Source organism: Macrotis lagotis, chromosome 1, assembly GCF_037893015.1.
Source record: "Macrotis lagotis isolate mMagLag1 chromosome 1, bilby.v1.9.chrom.fasta, whole genome shotgun sequence".
Lineage (NCBI taxonomy): Eukaryota > Metazoa > Chordata > Mammalia > Peramelemorphia > Peramelidae > Macrotis > Macrotis lagotis.
In genome coordinates this window covers 204,724,022-204,741,356 of record NC_133658.1, presented here as the reverse complement: position 1 = coordinate 204,741,356, position 17,335 = coordinate 204,724,022, and the positions used below count along the sequence as shown (strand labels likewise).

The window sequence follows — 17,335 nt, the reverse complement described above, 5'->3', positions numbered from 1 at the left end:
GTCAGCTTACTGAAAGAGATGGAATCATACCTATCCTTACCTGGGAATATCATCTTTTTTTATTAATGACTTAGTCAATGCAGAGACAAACTTGACAACACAAAACTACTCAGTCAAGAAACGTTAACTTTATGCAAGGTACTGTGCTAAATATTGGGGTTACAAAAAAAGGCAAAAAAAAGTCATGTCTCTTCAGGAGCTCACATACTGATGTTATGCAAATAATTAAGTACCGACAAAATATGTACAAAATAGATAAAAGGCTATCTCAAAGAAGAATGGGGTTATCTCAACTAGGAAATGTTTCCATAGAATATGCAATTTGACCTGAGTCCTTTAGGATATGAAAAAGGAAAATCTATTTGACATGACAGAAATTTTTGTCTTCCATTGTTGCAAATCATAATATTTCCCTGTTTCAACCACCCATTTTTTGAGTTACTAGTGAGGAAAAAAGTAATTATCACCTGTTTACAAACCTATAAATGTATTAATAAATTTGTATAATTACTGTTCATTGTTTGTTGCTAGATGTTTCTCTTCATTCAAAGGGAATGGAAATGACTAGGCTCTGACACTTCTTAGTTATATTACCTTATCTCTCTGGATTAGCTAAGATTCTACAGATCTCATTTTAGTGAGGAGACAGAACAATACCTGAATAGGGAATAGCTAATGCAAAGATATGCACTCCAGGGATGAAGAGTCATGTACAAGGAACAATTGGTCCCATTGTAGCTGGATCATAGAGCACACAAAGGGAAACAAAGTATGGGAAAACTGAAAAGGACAGAAAAGTACATGTTATGAGGAACATTGAATACAACTAAGTCAGGACAATATCTAGTCTCTATGCTTAGCTTTGCTAAGAATTTAACAAGGCTGGATAATAGGAGAAGATAAGTTTCTGAAACCTAAGTACAAAGAGTTCAGGCTACTTACCTTTATCATACATGGTTGCATGAATACCATCCTCATTCAGATTGTCCATCCATGGGCTTTATTTGAACAAAGTAGAGCTTACTCCCAAGAAAGGGACATAGTTGCTGAAGATGTTTCTAATACTTATTTTATTATCTTTTCTACTCCAATTAGATAATCTTATTGAGTATTCTATGGTTTTGTTTAGTTTGTTCTTGTACTTTTGGAATAACTAAAAATTTCAACTCAAGATGAAGTAAATGTTCCTCAGTTTTCTATTGTAGCAGACGTTTAAGTCATGACTAAGGTACACTTATTTGTCTGACAGGACATCTACTCCTATATGTTATAACACACAATTTCGTGACACTGTCCTGTCAGGATGAATCTGGGAGACAAACTCAGTTAGGTGGTGCAGTGAATAGAGCACTGACCTTGAAGTCAGAAGGATGAGAATTCAAATCTGAACTCAGTCACTTGACATTCATTAGCTGTGTGATCTTGGGCAAGTCAATTAACCCTAATTGTTTCACATCCAGGGCCATCTCCAATCATCCTGATTCATATCTGGCCACTGCATACAGATGACTCTGGATGGGAAAGTGAGGCTGGTGACTCAGAACAGCACCACCTCACTCAAATCCAATTTATATACTTGTCATGCATCACCTCCCTGGTGTCATAGTCTTCATTGAGAATGAAGGACAAAAACAACACAAACCAAAATAAACATTTTCAAACTCAAATAGAAACTAATTATTGAGTATTACAGATTAATTTAAAAACCATAAATTGCCATTATCTATGCTGTACTATATTTTTATTTATTTGTTAAACCTTTTCTAGTTACATTTTAATCTGATTCTAATCTGAGATTTGGGCCTGCTTCTAGAGTTTGATATCTTTGCTTTAGGGGATTCAGTAGCCTCTATTCTCCATAATCAGGGGTGTTTTCAGTTAAAGAATCTTCTTCGAATTGGGGAATTCTTGATCTATGCTTTCAAAGAGGAATGAAGGCTCTTCCTAAGAACTTCAAAACATAAGGCAAGTTTACAGTCAACATCAGTCTGGCAGAATGTCTTCCTCTCTTAGTTGGACTTAAACTACCACTTTGAGAACCCAAAAGTTCTCAGTTTATAAAATTCCCATCAAGCAGTAGGGATTCTGAGGGTTTTAGTCAAAAAGCCTGGACCCAGGAGCAGTATCTGGGAGAAGTTCTTTGATTTTCTTGTTTAAGAAGAAGATAAATATTGTGGGGAAAGTGCTCCTGAGAACCTCCTTGGAGCATGGGGTGCTTGGATGTGGTTAGCTCCTGGCAGCCTTCTTTGGTCATGTTAAAAAAAAAATGGGCTGGTGCTGCAGCTAAAAGTTCAAAGCTGCTGTGACCTCCCAGGTTTCCTGTTCATCCACTGTGTTATAGTAATGACCATTCTTGGCTATAAAAGTCACAAAATAAATTCTTCTAAGATTAAGAACTTTTCCTCTTCAGAAAAACAGTTCTCACTAGTTTAGGTGTAGTCTTCATGATCCTGAGATAAAAGTTGTAGGTTAAGCTTAGTTTTGAAGGAATCTAAGTAAATTAAGGGAGTGAGGAGACAGAACAATCCCAGTAGGGGATAGCTAATGCAAAGGTATCTGGAGATGAAGGGTCATGTGCAAGGAACAATTGGTACCTTTGTAGCCAGATCATAGAGTACACAAAGGGAAAAAAAGTATAGCAAAACTGAAAAGGACAGAAAAGCACATATTATGAAGAATTTAGAATGTGAAACTGAAAAGATTTAATTTCATCCTGTGAGCCATAGTTAGCCAGCCTCATTAACCCCATCAATGAAGATTGGTGGAATGGATAACAGGATTTTCTCTATGACTCCAGCAGGAGAATTTCCTTACTGGGGTCTTTGTAATAATGACTCTAATGTTGTAAACATCATAAATACCAAAATAAACTGCTGCCTGCCTTTGACATTTACACTTCTACCACCATTTGTTGACTGTCAACTAAGTGCCTAAATCTATGGAGGGAAGTAGTGGAATGGGAGAAAGGACAAGAGATGAGAAATGGAACATTCTTGCTCTCAGGATGTTTATAACCTATTGATAAACCAGCTAATACCCCAGGGAATTAGTGTCAAAGAAATATCCCCACACCTTTGAGTTCATATGGTTCAAAGTTACAGTAGGCACTTAAATGTTTTTTGATCGATTGATTCCAGGTGGGTGAGACTGTGCCTCTGTTCATTGATATCCTAATCTTGACTAACAGAGGCAACTGTGCACAACTATTCATTATCCTTGAATGAAATTGGATACACAGTTCTAAAGCCCACACACCTTACACATTCAAATCTGACTAAATCCATGAAAGATTTTTTTTTAAATTAAAATATTTAAAGTTCATTTTCAAGGGCTATTGGATTGAGGAAGCTTACACAAGAAACCATTGAGCAGTACTTGAACAATTGTATGGCTTTATTCCAGATGAAAAAATCCATAATTAATAGACAATGGACTTTACTATTGCCTGATTAAATCAGGAATGGTTTTACAGCTTTCATATATTCAAGCCACTTTTTTCTTTTTCAATTAATCTCTACTTGCATGACTAATGTCTAATTACACCTGATTATGTTACATTACATTCTACATTTCACTCACAGTGTGTTTGTGCTCTCTCTGTCATTCCATTATTCCTAGCAGTCAATCAAAAACCATTTATTGGCCACCCAGAGTGTGTAAAGATCTATTCTTGGTGTTGAGGGGTAGAGATTCAAAAGTTGAAGAAGATAAAGTTCTTTTTATCAAACAGTTTATAATTAAATAAAGTGGCTAATTATGACAAAACTTCAGTGAAACCATGTTTTCATTGATGTAGGTACTCCCACCAATATTGTAGATTGCAAACTGTCATGGTTTCCCATCTTGTGCCATTTACAACTACATCTGTCTGGAATCTTCGCATAGAGAATACATTCTACATAGTCATTTTTTTCTTTTAGCATTCTATTAGTGTCTTTGCAGCAGTCAAGCTGTTCATGTTATCTCTCATTCTCAATCTGTGACTGTCTTTCCTCTTTCTGATCATATATTGCTTGATTGAAATCTTTTATATCATTTCTAACACACCAGTTATGTCAAGTTTACCTGTAGTATATTTGACACAGATCAGAAGCTTCCTGCAACTTTTAGTCATAGAGAGTTGCCTCTAAGAAATGTTAAATGAATAGTTACATAAATAGGAGGTAGCAGATATGGGATTTCCATCTAAGTTAAATCTAACACCCTATATCCAATATGGCACACTGTTCCTGCAAGCAAATTATTGTTGACAGTGTGTTGCAACCATGGACATGTAGTGAGGAGTGTTAGATGAGGCAGAGCTGAGTCTCATCTCTGTTTGCAAAGGGTTGAATGTGTAATGTGTATATACTGCCAGGTGTATGTGCTCAACCCTTCACATTCAGAGGTGAGGCTCAACTCTGCCTCGGTTGATGCCCCCCCATCCTACACCCCTGCAGCCATTTATGTTGATATGTCCACTGCCCTTTGGGTCACCTTCAATTATGATTTGATGGAGAAAGATATTTCCTCTTTTGTTATAATAGAGAGCTTTATTCTAGGAGGATTGAGAAATTATTGTGATATATATATATATATATATATATATATATATATATATATATATACACACACATATATATATGTATATATATCCCCAAAATCCCCTAAGCATTAAAACATTTGTTTTAATGTTTATAAGTTGTTTTATGCAAAACTTTTATATTTTTACAACATAGTAAATATTCAATAATAAGTATGAGGATGGTTTCTTCTGCAGTCTCTTTGTAGTTCAGGCTTTATCTGGGACTGACTTTCAATCATCTCCAGCTTCTTCTAGCCCATTCCCATATAGTCAGGCAGTCAAAAATAATTATTAAGCACCTACTGAGTGCCAGGTTAAGCACTGAAGTGGGGGCAGTTAAAAAAGAGATAAAATACAGTCCTTGCCCTCATGCACTCAGGAAATGCAAACTAATTATTCTGAACACAGGAGAATTAGGATGTCAAAACAGCTACAAAATCATGATTTATTTTCTGTCCAAACAAAATAGAAATGTCTTTTTATTTATTTGGACTTTTAAAATGCTCTTTTCCTCTGTGGTCCATTAGCATGAATGTAGGCATGTGCAGAACATTGATAATTGAGATCTGAATATTGAGGAATTCATTTGCCCATTCATTCAACAAACATTTATTGAGAGTCCACTATAAGTAATGCTTAGTACTAAGTGCTGAGGGTGATCAAAAGATAAATAATATATGATCCATGGCCTTAGGGAGGGTCTGATAGGTCCAGTAGGGAAGAGATAGAATATGTATACAAATAACTATAAAAGAAATGAAAATATTAAAGCACAGACTATGCTATGCAGTATAAAAAGTATTTAATTTGGAGTTAGAAGACCTAGTTTTAAACATAGAAATGCTGCTGACTCCAGGAGAGTGAGCTTCAGAGTTTGACCTTTAGCATCTCCATTTATAAAATGAGGGTTTGAATTAGATGACTGCTAATGTCCCTTCCATCTCTAAAGTCTATATTTCAGAGATACTATTTTCACAAGGGGAGTATAAAGTACTGTAAGGTCATATCAGGGAGAAAACACTTACAGGATTTCAAAAGACTTGGGGCAAACCAATATTCATTAAAAGAGTCTTACCTATACAGGTTCTTTCATCCTCTCCTAATTCATATGGGTCTGTGCAGACACATTGGTAGCTGCCTTTGATGTTTTTACACTTAGCAGAAGCATGACAGGGAGGGTTCATTTGATCTTCACATTCATTAATATCTGTGAAAATGACACAATGACCATGGAAAATCATTAAAGAAAAGACCTAGTTTTATATTGTCTATTTTTAAAGTCGAGATCTAAGATTGCATCGATATGAAGAATTCCCTTCACCAACCTAGATAAGTAACTCCCTTGTAATTTACAGTCTCAGAGGTCAGATGCAACCAGAGACTGCATGACCACTAAGAGCAGACCTAACATAGCGAGACTACCAATATAGCTTCAAGGCAGACACAAAAGAGCCTGGGTTCAATGAATTGCATGACTACCCAAAGAAGGACCAAGGTAAACTGACTGTACCCTAATAACTGAGCAGAGAATGGTTACAACTAGTATCACTTACCATCTGGGTATAGTCAAACTGCTTTCAGACTATTGAGGGGAAGACAGGTACATGGGAGACCTTGTTCAATCAATCAATCAACAATAATTTATTGAATGCCTCCTATGTGTCAGATATACTGTGGTAAGTGGGCATGATGTAAGTAGATAGAGCACTGACCCTGAAATCAGGAAGACCTGAGTTCAAATATGACTTCAAACACACTGTGTGATCTTGGGCAAATCACTTAATCATGATTGCCTTGCATCTAGGGTCCATCTCCAGTTGTCCTGATTCATATCTGGTCACTGGACCCAGATAACTCTGGAGGAGAAAGTAAGGCTGCTGATTCAAATCCAATTCATGTACTTTTATGGTATCACCTCCTTTATGTCATGGTTTTAAGAAAACATGCTAAGCACAGACTATATGATCACTCCATGGAGATGCAGCCTAGCCTACCACCTTCACATCTCTAAGGGGATGCTGAAAACAGTCAAACCAAAAGCCCACTAAGTGAATAATATGTGATTTCTATGAATAGAGATGTGTCCAGAATAGAGAATATTCTTACTCTGCTAAGATGTTTCACCTAAGATTGGCTAATTCCCACTTTTCTCTTACTCTTCCAATCTAAGTCATACAGAATACTAAAAATAAAACACTCACTTCTCCAACTCTCACTCCCCAATCTATTATCCTTATCCATCTCAAACCTACCCCACCAGTCCTATCCATCACTTCTACTAAACATTCTGGAATTACTATTTTATATTTAACAGTATGACCACTTCATTTTGTAATTCTTTCTTTTCTACTTTTTTTTTAGATTTTTGCAAGGCAATGGGGTTAAGTGGCTTGCCCAAGGCCACACAGCTAGGTGATTATTAAGTGTCTGAGGTCACATTTGAACTCAGGTACTTCTGACTCCAGGGTCAGTGCTGTATCCACTGTGCCACCTAGACACCCTCTTTTCTACTTTTTAAAAAAAAATTCTGTCCACAAAAAAATCCAAATAGAACAACAAAGTAACAACAGAGTTGGTTTCCTTTATACCTGTACTTTACAGTAATGCTTGTACTTTCTCTCATACACACTAACCCTGGAGGGGGAATCACAAGACTCTTTGTTCCCCATGAACATTTCCTGACTCTTAGTTCTATAATTATTCAGCAAGTTCTCTTCCATTGAGGTTCATTTAAATTTGTCTCCAATTCAATCCTGTTGGTTACCAGCACCTAAATCATTCTCCCTTTCTTTTCATTTCAGGTTCAATATCTGGCTCATGTTGACCTTCAAGTTGTATGCCTGTGAGATCTCAACAGTATCTACTAGTGTTATACACCAAGAAAATGAATTGCTTCTAATTGAATTCTTAAGAAGATTCTGAAGATCACCTGGTAATATAAGGCACTAAACACCAATATGTACTAAACACCAAACTACTAAGTATTCCAAATCTACTGCAGAGAGGCACAACTTCAATGGGCTGGCCAGAATATTTTCAGAGAATTCACACAAGGCAAGAACTCACATGAAGGTCAAGAACACTCTTAAAGTCTCTCTGAAGAACTTTAGAATTGATTGTGAGATGTGAGAGACACTGGCACAGGGCTTCCCAACATGCCATAGCCACCTTAAAGAAAATACTTTGCTCTATGTACAATATATAATTGCACTAGCCCAAAAGGTATGTGAAATGCACCTTGTGCTCTGACCTATGATAGAGTCTTCTGAGTTTTTATTGGTCTGATTAGCTACCCGAAGACACACTATACCTTGAATTTGACATAGTGATGACATTTTGCTCCTTCTCAAGTAAGGACAACTAAACAACAAACTTGATTCATCAGTTTCTTTCTCCAATAAGAATTCCTGCTCAAGATTGGATGACTATAACAAAACAAATTGATATTCCCTCAAATACCCTAAACTCCCAGCTCCTTAGACTATTCAGCTCCAAGAACAATATCTTCTCTCAACTTTAGGTATTTACAGAGTTGATCATACCATCACCCATATGTGTGTGTGTGTGTGTGTGTGTGTGTATTGCCTTTCATGATAAAGAATTTCAAAACACATTTCTTTGATCATTTTCATATATCATTTCTTATTCTACTCTTGGCAATATAGTCTTTATTCTCCCTTATAGAATTCATTTGATATCATCTAAATTTGAATATATCCCAAGGTTTAATCAATCATTCTTCTTTTCTTTCTTTATGCATACTGTCTCTTAGTTATCCAGTCAGGATATATGAATCTAATTATCATTCCAAAGCTGATGATTCTCATATTTACATTTCTAACTATAGTTACATACCTAAACTCCAGGCCCCTATTGCCAATTGCTTCTGGTACATTTCCAACTTGTTCTTTAGATATCTCAAATTTACCAAGTCTAAAACATACCCTAAATCTGTAATGCTATCAAATATGTATTTATATCTATATTTTTAGGACCGTGATACATATCTATCTTGAGCTGTATATTATTTTGAATATATTCAACTTATACAAGTTATAGTTTCTACTCAGATTAGATATGCCTTCATATACAATGTTGCTTTTCTTCTGATCATATGACTATAATTTTAAAGATCACATAATATAATCACCCATATAAATTATAAAATTAATTTATAATTATAAATGAAAAGCAAATATAAATTAAAAGCAAAATATAGCAAAATCATTTGTAGTCTTTTCCTCTAATATCTTTCTGTGCCAGTCACATAGTAGGCACTTAAAAAAAAAAGATTGTTGTTTGAAAGACTGATTTTCCTTAGGAGCTTTTCCTTAAGAACCATTTGTTTACAATCATAATATAGCTCAACATCTTGACAAAGCCTGTTTCCCAGTTGCTGAGTTTTGATTCATTTTGTATTCGTAACCTTAAAGTTCTTGAAAATACTTATTACAGTTCATTTACTAGATTTTTTCTACCACTACCAGATTTGTATGTGGGTGGGTTTGAGTGCATGAATAGGATTTGAAAAGAGAAGAGAACAGCAAATCTCATTTGATTTTTCTGAATCAAATACTCAATTAAACCAGTAAGCTTTCCATTCTACTGTCATAGAATTACTGATAAGCTAGCTTCACTGAGAATCTGCCTTATCACTTTGAGTTCAAATTAATTTACTGTAATCTTCAAGTGTTTCCAAGCTGGTCTTTCCAAGAGTTTATTATTTTTCCTTTTAATAATGACATTAGAAACCTTCATAATTTCAAAGAATCTGTCTAAGCATTTAGATGACTTGATAGAATGTATACATGTTCCTGAGCAGACTTTCTATTACTCCTAGGATAAAATGCAGATGAGAGTTTTCAAAGAGCTTTGCTATTCATTATCTCATTTAATGGGTAATCACCATGGAGTCATAGAATCCCAGAATTGGAAGGACCTCAGAGATCATTCAATTCAAACTTCTTACAGCTGAGACTCATCACTTCAGCATTCCTAACATGATACCATATTGTCTTGATTTCAAGACTCACAAACTACTGAAGCATTACATTCTACCTTGAGATAGGTCTAACTGATAGGAAGTCATTCCTGATATCAAACCTAAATTTGCCTCTCAGTAACTTCATCATTCAATAAATACACAAGGACATTTATGCAAAGTAATGCAAGATAATTTCAAGAGAGAGACTGTGCTGAGAGGGAGAGAGTAGCTTTCAAAGAAGTACCTGATTCTGTGAAGCAAAGGTGAAGATAGATATGAAAGAACATCTGTTTCCCTGAATGGAGGATGGAGATGCACAGTCACAAAGGGGAGAAAGCCAGTAGACCCATTTAAGTGTGGCTTTAAACACATTTTGTTTGTTTGGCTTTGATTTTTAATTATTATTATTGTTTGTTTTATTTATTTAAGGCAATGGGGTTAAGTGACTTCCCAAGGTCACACAGCTAAGCAATTAAGTGTCTGAGGATGCATTTGAACTCGGGTCCTCCTTACTCCAAGGGCAGTGCTCTATCCACCTAACTGCCCTTGGCTTTGGTTTTTTAATTAGGTGCTCTGGCCTCAGGAGTTTCTTTTGTGAGGCTTATAAAGGTCCTGTACTGCTCTCTCCACTTTGCCCTAATGACTCCATCTTAGTTCAACTCTCTGTGAAAGCAAATATCTTGTTCTAAAAGAGAACATTTTCCCTCTTTACTGTTCATTTATATGCCTAAGGATTAAGCAAAATATGACAAATATTTCAGGTTTATGTTTTTCAATAGGTTTTTACCCTTCTAGATTGCAAATTTTCATGAGGACAGAGGCTAGATAGAGCTAAAGTTTATTGTTCTTTTAACTTGTAATAAAGGCTCTTTCACAGTAATGTGTAAATAAATGTTTCTTGTTTTCTTCCAACTATAAGTCACATTTCGTGAGAATAAATGTATAGTTTGAAGCTTTTGTATTTAAATGAGTCTTATATAACTAGAAGGATGAATGTTTTGAATAGTTTGAAATAGGATAGTGAATAGAGAATTGACCTTAAAGGCCTAGAGAATTCAGCTTTCCTTCAGATTTTTCAAGAATAATCAAATAGCTTTTCATCTGCAAAAGGGCATGGTAATCCACTGTGTGATCTGGACTGTAAGCTAAAGTTCTCTTACTTGATCACCATTTTAAACTTTGTCAGTCTTATCCAATTCTTTTTTACCCTTTTATGTCCTCTGTTACCTTTGATGTATTGCTAATAAATTGCCTTTTATATTATGCCTCTTCAAGAAATACTTTGTCTCTATTTTATTTACTTATATGTATATAAATTGTATCCCTCTCTTTGCCCTAGAACAAAAAAGAAAAACAAATGTTCTCTGAGGATACAGGGCTATTTTATTTTGTCTTTGTAATGTCTAGAACATAGGCACTTAAAAGTATTTGCATATTGAATTAATCTGATGTGAGGACATTTATTCATTAATTTATTCCTAAAGAAAATATCTGTAGGACAGAATCCACAAAAAAAAAAACAATGAAGCAATTATCAACTCAGAGAAGAGAAAATTCAGTAAAGGTCTGTCTCACATGAGTAAAAGGGGAGTATAGCTTGTCATAAGTGAGAGAGTTGATAAGCTAGTAGGAGGCCCTTAGACACAGGCCAGCAGGCCAGCAATGAGGGTCCCAACCCCAGCTCAGAAGACAAAGTTTGAGCCCCAGTTCCTGGAGCTACTCTAGGAAAAACTGCCAGCACCTGAAACACCATAAACAAGTGGTAAACTAGGGACCAGACGCTTGGTCCTACCACAAAAGGCTTGGGACTGTGTCCCCTTTGTCCCAGAAGCAGAGCTCAACTATTAATAGGAATAAAAAAAATCCAAAAAAGAATACCATGACCAATTGTTCCTTTTTCTGAGAGGGACAATAAAACACCATCACAGAAGAGGAAAGCTGTGACATATGAAGCCTTAAAGGTTTTTTTTTTTTAAATTGGTCTCAAATCCAAAATGACCTCTTGGACAAAGTTAAAAAGAATTTTAAAAACCAAAGAAGAGGGGAAGAAGAAAAATGTAGAAAAGAAATGAGAATCATTCAGGAGAATTATGACAATTGACTGAAGAGAACAATAGCTTTAAAAGTAAAATTAGTCAAATGGAAAAAGAAACTAACCCCTACAAAGGTAAAAATGACTGACTAGAAAAGGAAATAAACTTATCTAAAAGTAAAATTATTCAACTGGATAAGGAAACACAAAAACTACCTGAAGAAAATAAATCCTAAAAATTAAAATTGAGCAAATGGAAATTAATGACTGTATGAGACACCAAAATCCCATCAAACAAAACTAAAGAACTGAAAAAAAATGGAAGAAAATGTGAAGGTACCTCTTAGGAAAAAACAACTAAGCTGAAAAATATATCCAGAAGAGATAATTTATAAATTATTGGTCTACTTGAAAGCCATGATCAGAGAAAGAGAATTGACAATATCTTGCATGAAATTATCATGGAAAACTGCTCTAATAACCTAGAACAAGAACATATCTTGGCTTTATATAATATATGATATAAATATAATATATGATTTAATATAATTAACTCCATGTTTTTACTTTCTTAAAATACTCATTGAAAAATTCACTTCTTAGTGATTTACCTTTACAGACTGGTGGTGGGGAGTCCCATCCTCTCTCTGTACAGGTGAGTTGTTCTTTTCCTTGAAGATGATAGCCATGATGACAGGAATAAACCACAATTTGTTTTCCGGATTCAGAACAAAACACAAAATCTCCATCATCCACCTTATCTGGGAAGCTGCATCTCCCTACTATAATTAATTAAAGTCACAGAGGTTTAAAAAAGGCAAGTAATGGGGTAGAAGAAAACCATTATTAAGGATCTGCTAAATACCAGATGGGCAGCTTAGGTAGCACAGAGGATAGTGCATTAGGTTTGGAATCAGGAAGATTCCCTTTCATGAGTTCAAATCTGGCCTTAGACACTTGTTGTGTGACCTTGAACAAGTCACTTAATCCTATTCCTGACTTCTAAAATGACCTGGAGAAGGAAATGACAATTGAATAGGGTCTTAACAAGTCAGACATAACTAAAGTGATTCCGCAACAATGTACCAGGCACTGTATGCTAAATACTTTATCTTTATCCTTACAACACTCTGAGACAGGTGTTGCTATTATCCTCATTTATAGTTGATAAAGGGAAGCAGACATAGTTTAAATAACTTGTCTAGGGTCATAAGGCTAGTAAGTGTTTGGGGCTGAATTTGAACTCAGATGTCTTTGACTCCTGGCTCAGCACTCTTATCTACTGCACCAACTAGCTAAACATTTGCAGAGATAAAATAATGATAATTTTTTAATATAGTACTTTTTGCTTACAGAGCAAATATATATTCACAAATGATACTCACAAGGGATCCATGAGTATTGTTATCCTCATTTTCTAAATGAGAAAGCTTAAATCACTCATAGATATAGAATATGAACCCGGGTCTTCTGATTCAAGTCCTGCATACTGTTTAATCACTAAATAATGCTACCTCTCTGTCTTTAAGGAGTTTATAATCTAATTAGGACAGTTTAAATTTATGCACATGGAACATATAGTTAATTTCACTGTATGGAGGAAAGTACTATATAAATGCAAATTATCATTATTTTATCTTTGCAAATAATTGTAGAATAATAAAATGAGTACTTGCCTTGGAGTAAGTAAGGCCTGGCATAAGGCCTTGCATATAGCAAGTATTGAACAATTTTGTTGATTGATTGATTGATTATATGACTGGACTAAATATTGCATATTTATGATTCTTAGGTTCTCTACCTATAAAACGGGGATAATAATGCCTGTACCATGTATTTTATAGGCTTTTATATTAAAGTATTATGAGGTAGTGACTGAGCTATTCTTGAAATCAGGGAGATCTAGGTTCAGTATTCGTTGTGCAACTCTAGGCAAGTAAATGTAACCTCTCAGAACTTCAGGCTACAAAAATAAAGGATGGACATGTGTAAAGGTATATTATGGTGCACATTTAAAACAAAACATTTATATTCTCCAAAGGAACATAACAATATACTGGAAACACAGTAGGCATACAAAGAATAGTTGCCAAACAAAATCTGTATGAATTAGTTTCTAAGTCAACTAGCATTGATTTTGGGGTGAACTAGGTGCTGAGCTCTGGAAAATAAAAGATATATCATTAATATTCCTTCCACAAACCTGCCTTTATTAATTTCTTCTTCAAAGAAGTTATGCCTCAGAAGATTAATTCTAGTTCCTATAATCTAATAAAAGAAAGGCATAAATGTACCTTGATGAAAAGTTTCTTTCCATGCATCTAAATTGATGCCTGGTGTGTCTTCACAGGACTTAAAGTCTGGAGGAAATCTTCCAAGCTGAAAAGCATTGGTTGGCACGGCAGTAAGGCCTGTGTTATCACAGATTAACCGGGATAAAGAATATTTCTCCAGTTCATGCCTCTGAGCTTCAGTAAATACATGTTTGTTTTCCCACCAAAACCTAAAGAAATTGAGAAGGCGATTTTAGACTGAATGCTTGAATATTTATGTTCTCTACGTGGTTTTTCTTTTGCTGTCTAGAGGTTTGTGTGGCAATTGATATGCACCTTGGAGCTCTTTAAAGTGAGTTATTTATGTCATTTATTATGGGTGAAGTTAGTAGATATCTGGATTAGAGTAAACAAAGGAATAGTTAGAGGCTCCAATGCAGTGTTTTAATTTAAGAAATGTGAAGAAGTATAGAATGATACTATCACAATATCACAGAATTTAAGGATTTTGAGAAGGAAGACAATTAAGTCCAACCTTTACCTTAACATACATCCTTCCACATACAACATACTCAACAAGTGATCATACAGACTTTGCTCAAAGACTACCTCTAAAGGCTAATAATGATTCTATTTTTTTGTTGTTCAGTCATATCTGATTCTTTGTGACCTTATTTGTGTTTTCTTGGCAAAGATCCTGAAGAGGTTTACGATTTCCTTCTCCATATCATTTTATAATTGAGGAAACTGAAGCAGATAGAGTTAATAGAGTTAAGTTACTTGCACAGGGTCACACGGTTAGAAAGTGTCTGCAGTTGGATTTGAATATTCTGGTGCTCTATCTATTTCACCACCTAGTTATTTGATTCTATTTTGGTAACTCCAACCCCATTGCCTTCTGGGGCAAGCAGCAATGAAGAGAATCTCTCAAAATGACTCTATGGGCTTCTGATGAAGTGAAGAGCTAAAACATCCCTGAGAATGTGTCCTAAAGAAACAAACATTTGTATTTTAACTCAATATTTTGACTTCACTACCTAATTTGATTGCATTGCTTTATTTTTTAACCATAAATTTAATTAAAGACTTTAGGAACATAATTTTTTTTTACTTTTTAAAAAATTATTGAATTGCTATATTTTAAATTGAGTTGTTCTATTTTAAAATGCACTTTTCCACACTTCCTAATCCTGCCCATCCATCTAGCAGATAATAAAAGGCTTCTAATAGAACTTCCTGTCTTTTTTCAGAAATTATACTTATTTTCTTTGTTTTATAGTTATGAGCAAGAAAGCACTCTTGTAACTTAACTCTGCTTTCCATATGTAAAGTCCCAGTGAGGCAGAATTGTTGTTGAGTCGTTTTAGTAGTGTGGCAATCCATGACCCTTTTTGAGGTTTTCTTAATAAAGACATTGGAGTGTGCTGCCATTTCCTTCTCCAGCCCATTTTGCAGATGAGGACTGAGGCCAACAGGGTTAAGTTTCTCTCCTGGAATTACACAGCTAGTAAATTGCTGGAGGCTGTATTTGAACTCAGGAAGATGAGTCTTCTTGACTTCAGGTCCAACAATGTATCTGATGTATCACCTAATTGCCCTAGCAGGGACCCTGTTTTCTTTATTGCCTCATGTCTCCTCCAGGACTTAATTCAGTGTTTGAATATAGGAGGTGATTGATAAATGTTTGCTGAATGTTGAATGATATATTTGAAATAAATGAATTTCTTTCTTCACAATAATAAGATCTTTTAGATTGTCCAAATAATTCTAGAAATAAATATCAACCCTGAATGGTTTCATTAATTTTAAAATTCAATATGATTTTCTTTCTCTTTTTTTCTCAGCTGGAGATCTCTGTAACACACAGGAATGAGTTCTCAAGCTGAGAAAAAAAAATAATATGAAGACTCTGATCAAACTCATGTATTGTTAACATGTGGACGAAATTCAATTATATATAATTGAAAGAGAAATTTCTGAAGCCCCTCCAGAATTCCCTTCCCCTTCTTTGCTTGCCGCACAGAAGATGAGCTAACATAAAAGGTAATATAATGCATGTGTAAGAAAACCCAGGTGACAGGACAATGCTGCTTGTTTAATTAGTGCTTCCCCATGCCATGCAAACATCCCAGGATGAAGTTTCAAACTGCAGAATTGAAGCACAACTCATAGTTCCAAGTGACAGAGCTTCTAGTAGTGGTTGTATGTCAGACACACAGGTATGTGATTTTCAACTTCTAGAATTTCATAATTTAAATAAATTCATTAAAAAATGGTTGGCAGAAGGTGGGGTGGTGATTAAAGATAGTCTCAAAATTATAGAATTAGAGATAGAAGAGTTATTAGGTCATCTAGTCTAATACTTTAATTTTGAAAAAAAAAATTAAAACCCAGAAAAATTAAGTAACTTGTCTAATAAATGGAGAGAGGAGAACTTGATCCTGGGTCAACTACTCTAAACAAAGATCTCCTTTTTCATATTTATATATCTGTTATATTCTCGTTGATACATCTGAAACTTAAATTCAGATGTCCCCAGGGTTTTTTTATGGGCCCTTTTCTCACTCTATAGTCTCCATCAGTGATCTCATGTGTTGCCTTAGGTCTAAATATTATCATTCTTTAGATAACTTCCAACTATGTTTTTAAATATCCATTCCTAATCGCTTCCTCGAAGACTAACCCTATATTCATTATTTACTTACTGTAGAAGGCCAGTTGACATCCCAAAGTTAATATATCCAAAGTGGGCTTCATATCTACCCTATCCCCCTCCCACCTATCACAAATCTGTCCCTCCTTCAAGCTTCCTCTTTTAGTCTAAGAAATCAATGTCATTATAGTCAATCAGGTCAGGACCCCAGAGGTATATTTACTCTTTCTTTTTCTACCATATCCAAACATTTTGTCAATTCTACCTCTATCTCACACTTGTCCCCTTCTTTCTTCTCATTTGTCTACTATCATGTTTCACATTCTCTTTAGTTATCATCTGAGTTACTATATCTTCCTGTTTTTGATTTTGCCTTCCCATCCATGTTCCACAAATGTGGAAATTCTATTAATTTTTCCTAAGGCATAGATTTGATTCTGTCACCCTCCACTCCACCTCTCTAATTAAAAAATTCCCAGTATCTTTCCTTTACTACTAGAATGAAATACTTACTCTTCAGCCTAAAATTTGAGTATCATCACAGTATGGCTCTTACCTGCTTTTCTGGTCTTATTTTATACTATCTCACAAGAACTCTAAATTCCAGTTAAACCAGACTATTGGCTAATTTCAGAATTGAACACTGTGTTAAAGCACCAGGTGGCACTAATCACCTTTGGCTGGGGAATGTCATGCTCACCCTGGATGTTCACAAATATGCAAGCTTTGAGTTGGCCTAATATTGTATCTTTTCCAAATTATCAGATATCTTCCAAACCTCATCATTAGAGGTTGCACTGGAGTAAAGAATTTGTGGAAACACCTATTT

General features: G+C 35.0%; 1 protein-coding gene across 1 annotated transcript in view; it reads right to left on the bottom strand.

Moving 5' to 3' along the window:
• Positions 1–17,335, bottom strand: part of TPO (thyroid peroxidase) — a 285,568-nt gene that overhangs the window by 16,082 nt on the left and 252,151 nt on the right. The window contains exons 11-13 of the mRNA XM_074233541.1: positions 13,875–14,083; positions 12,192–12,362; positions 5,640–5,771 (exon numbers count right to left, since the gene is read on the bottom strand). Coding sequence (XP_074089642.1) covers positions 5,640–5,771; positions 12,192–12,362; positions 13,875–14,083 — 512 coding nt within the window. The remainder of the gene's footprint in view (positions 1–5,639; positions 5,772–12,191; positions 12,363–13,874; positions 14,084–17,335) is intronic.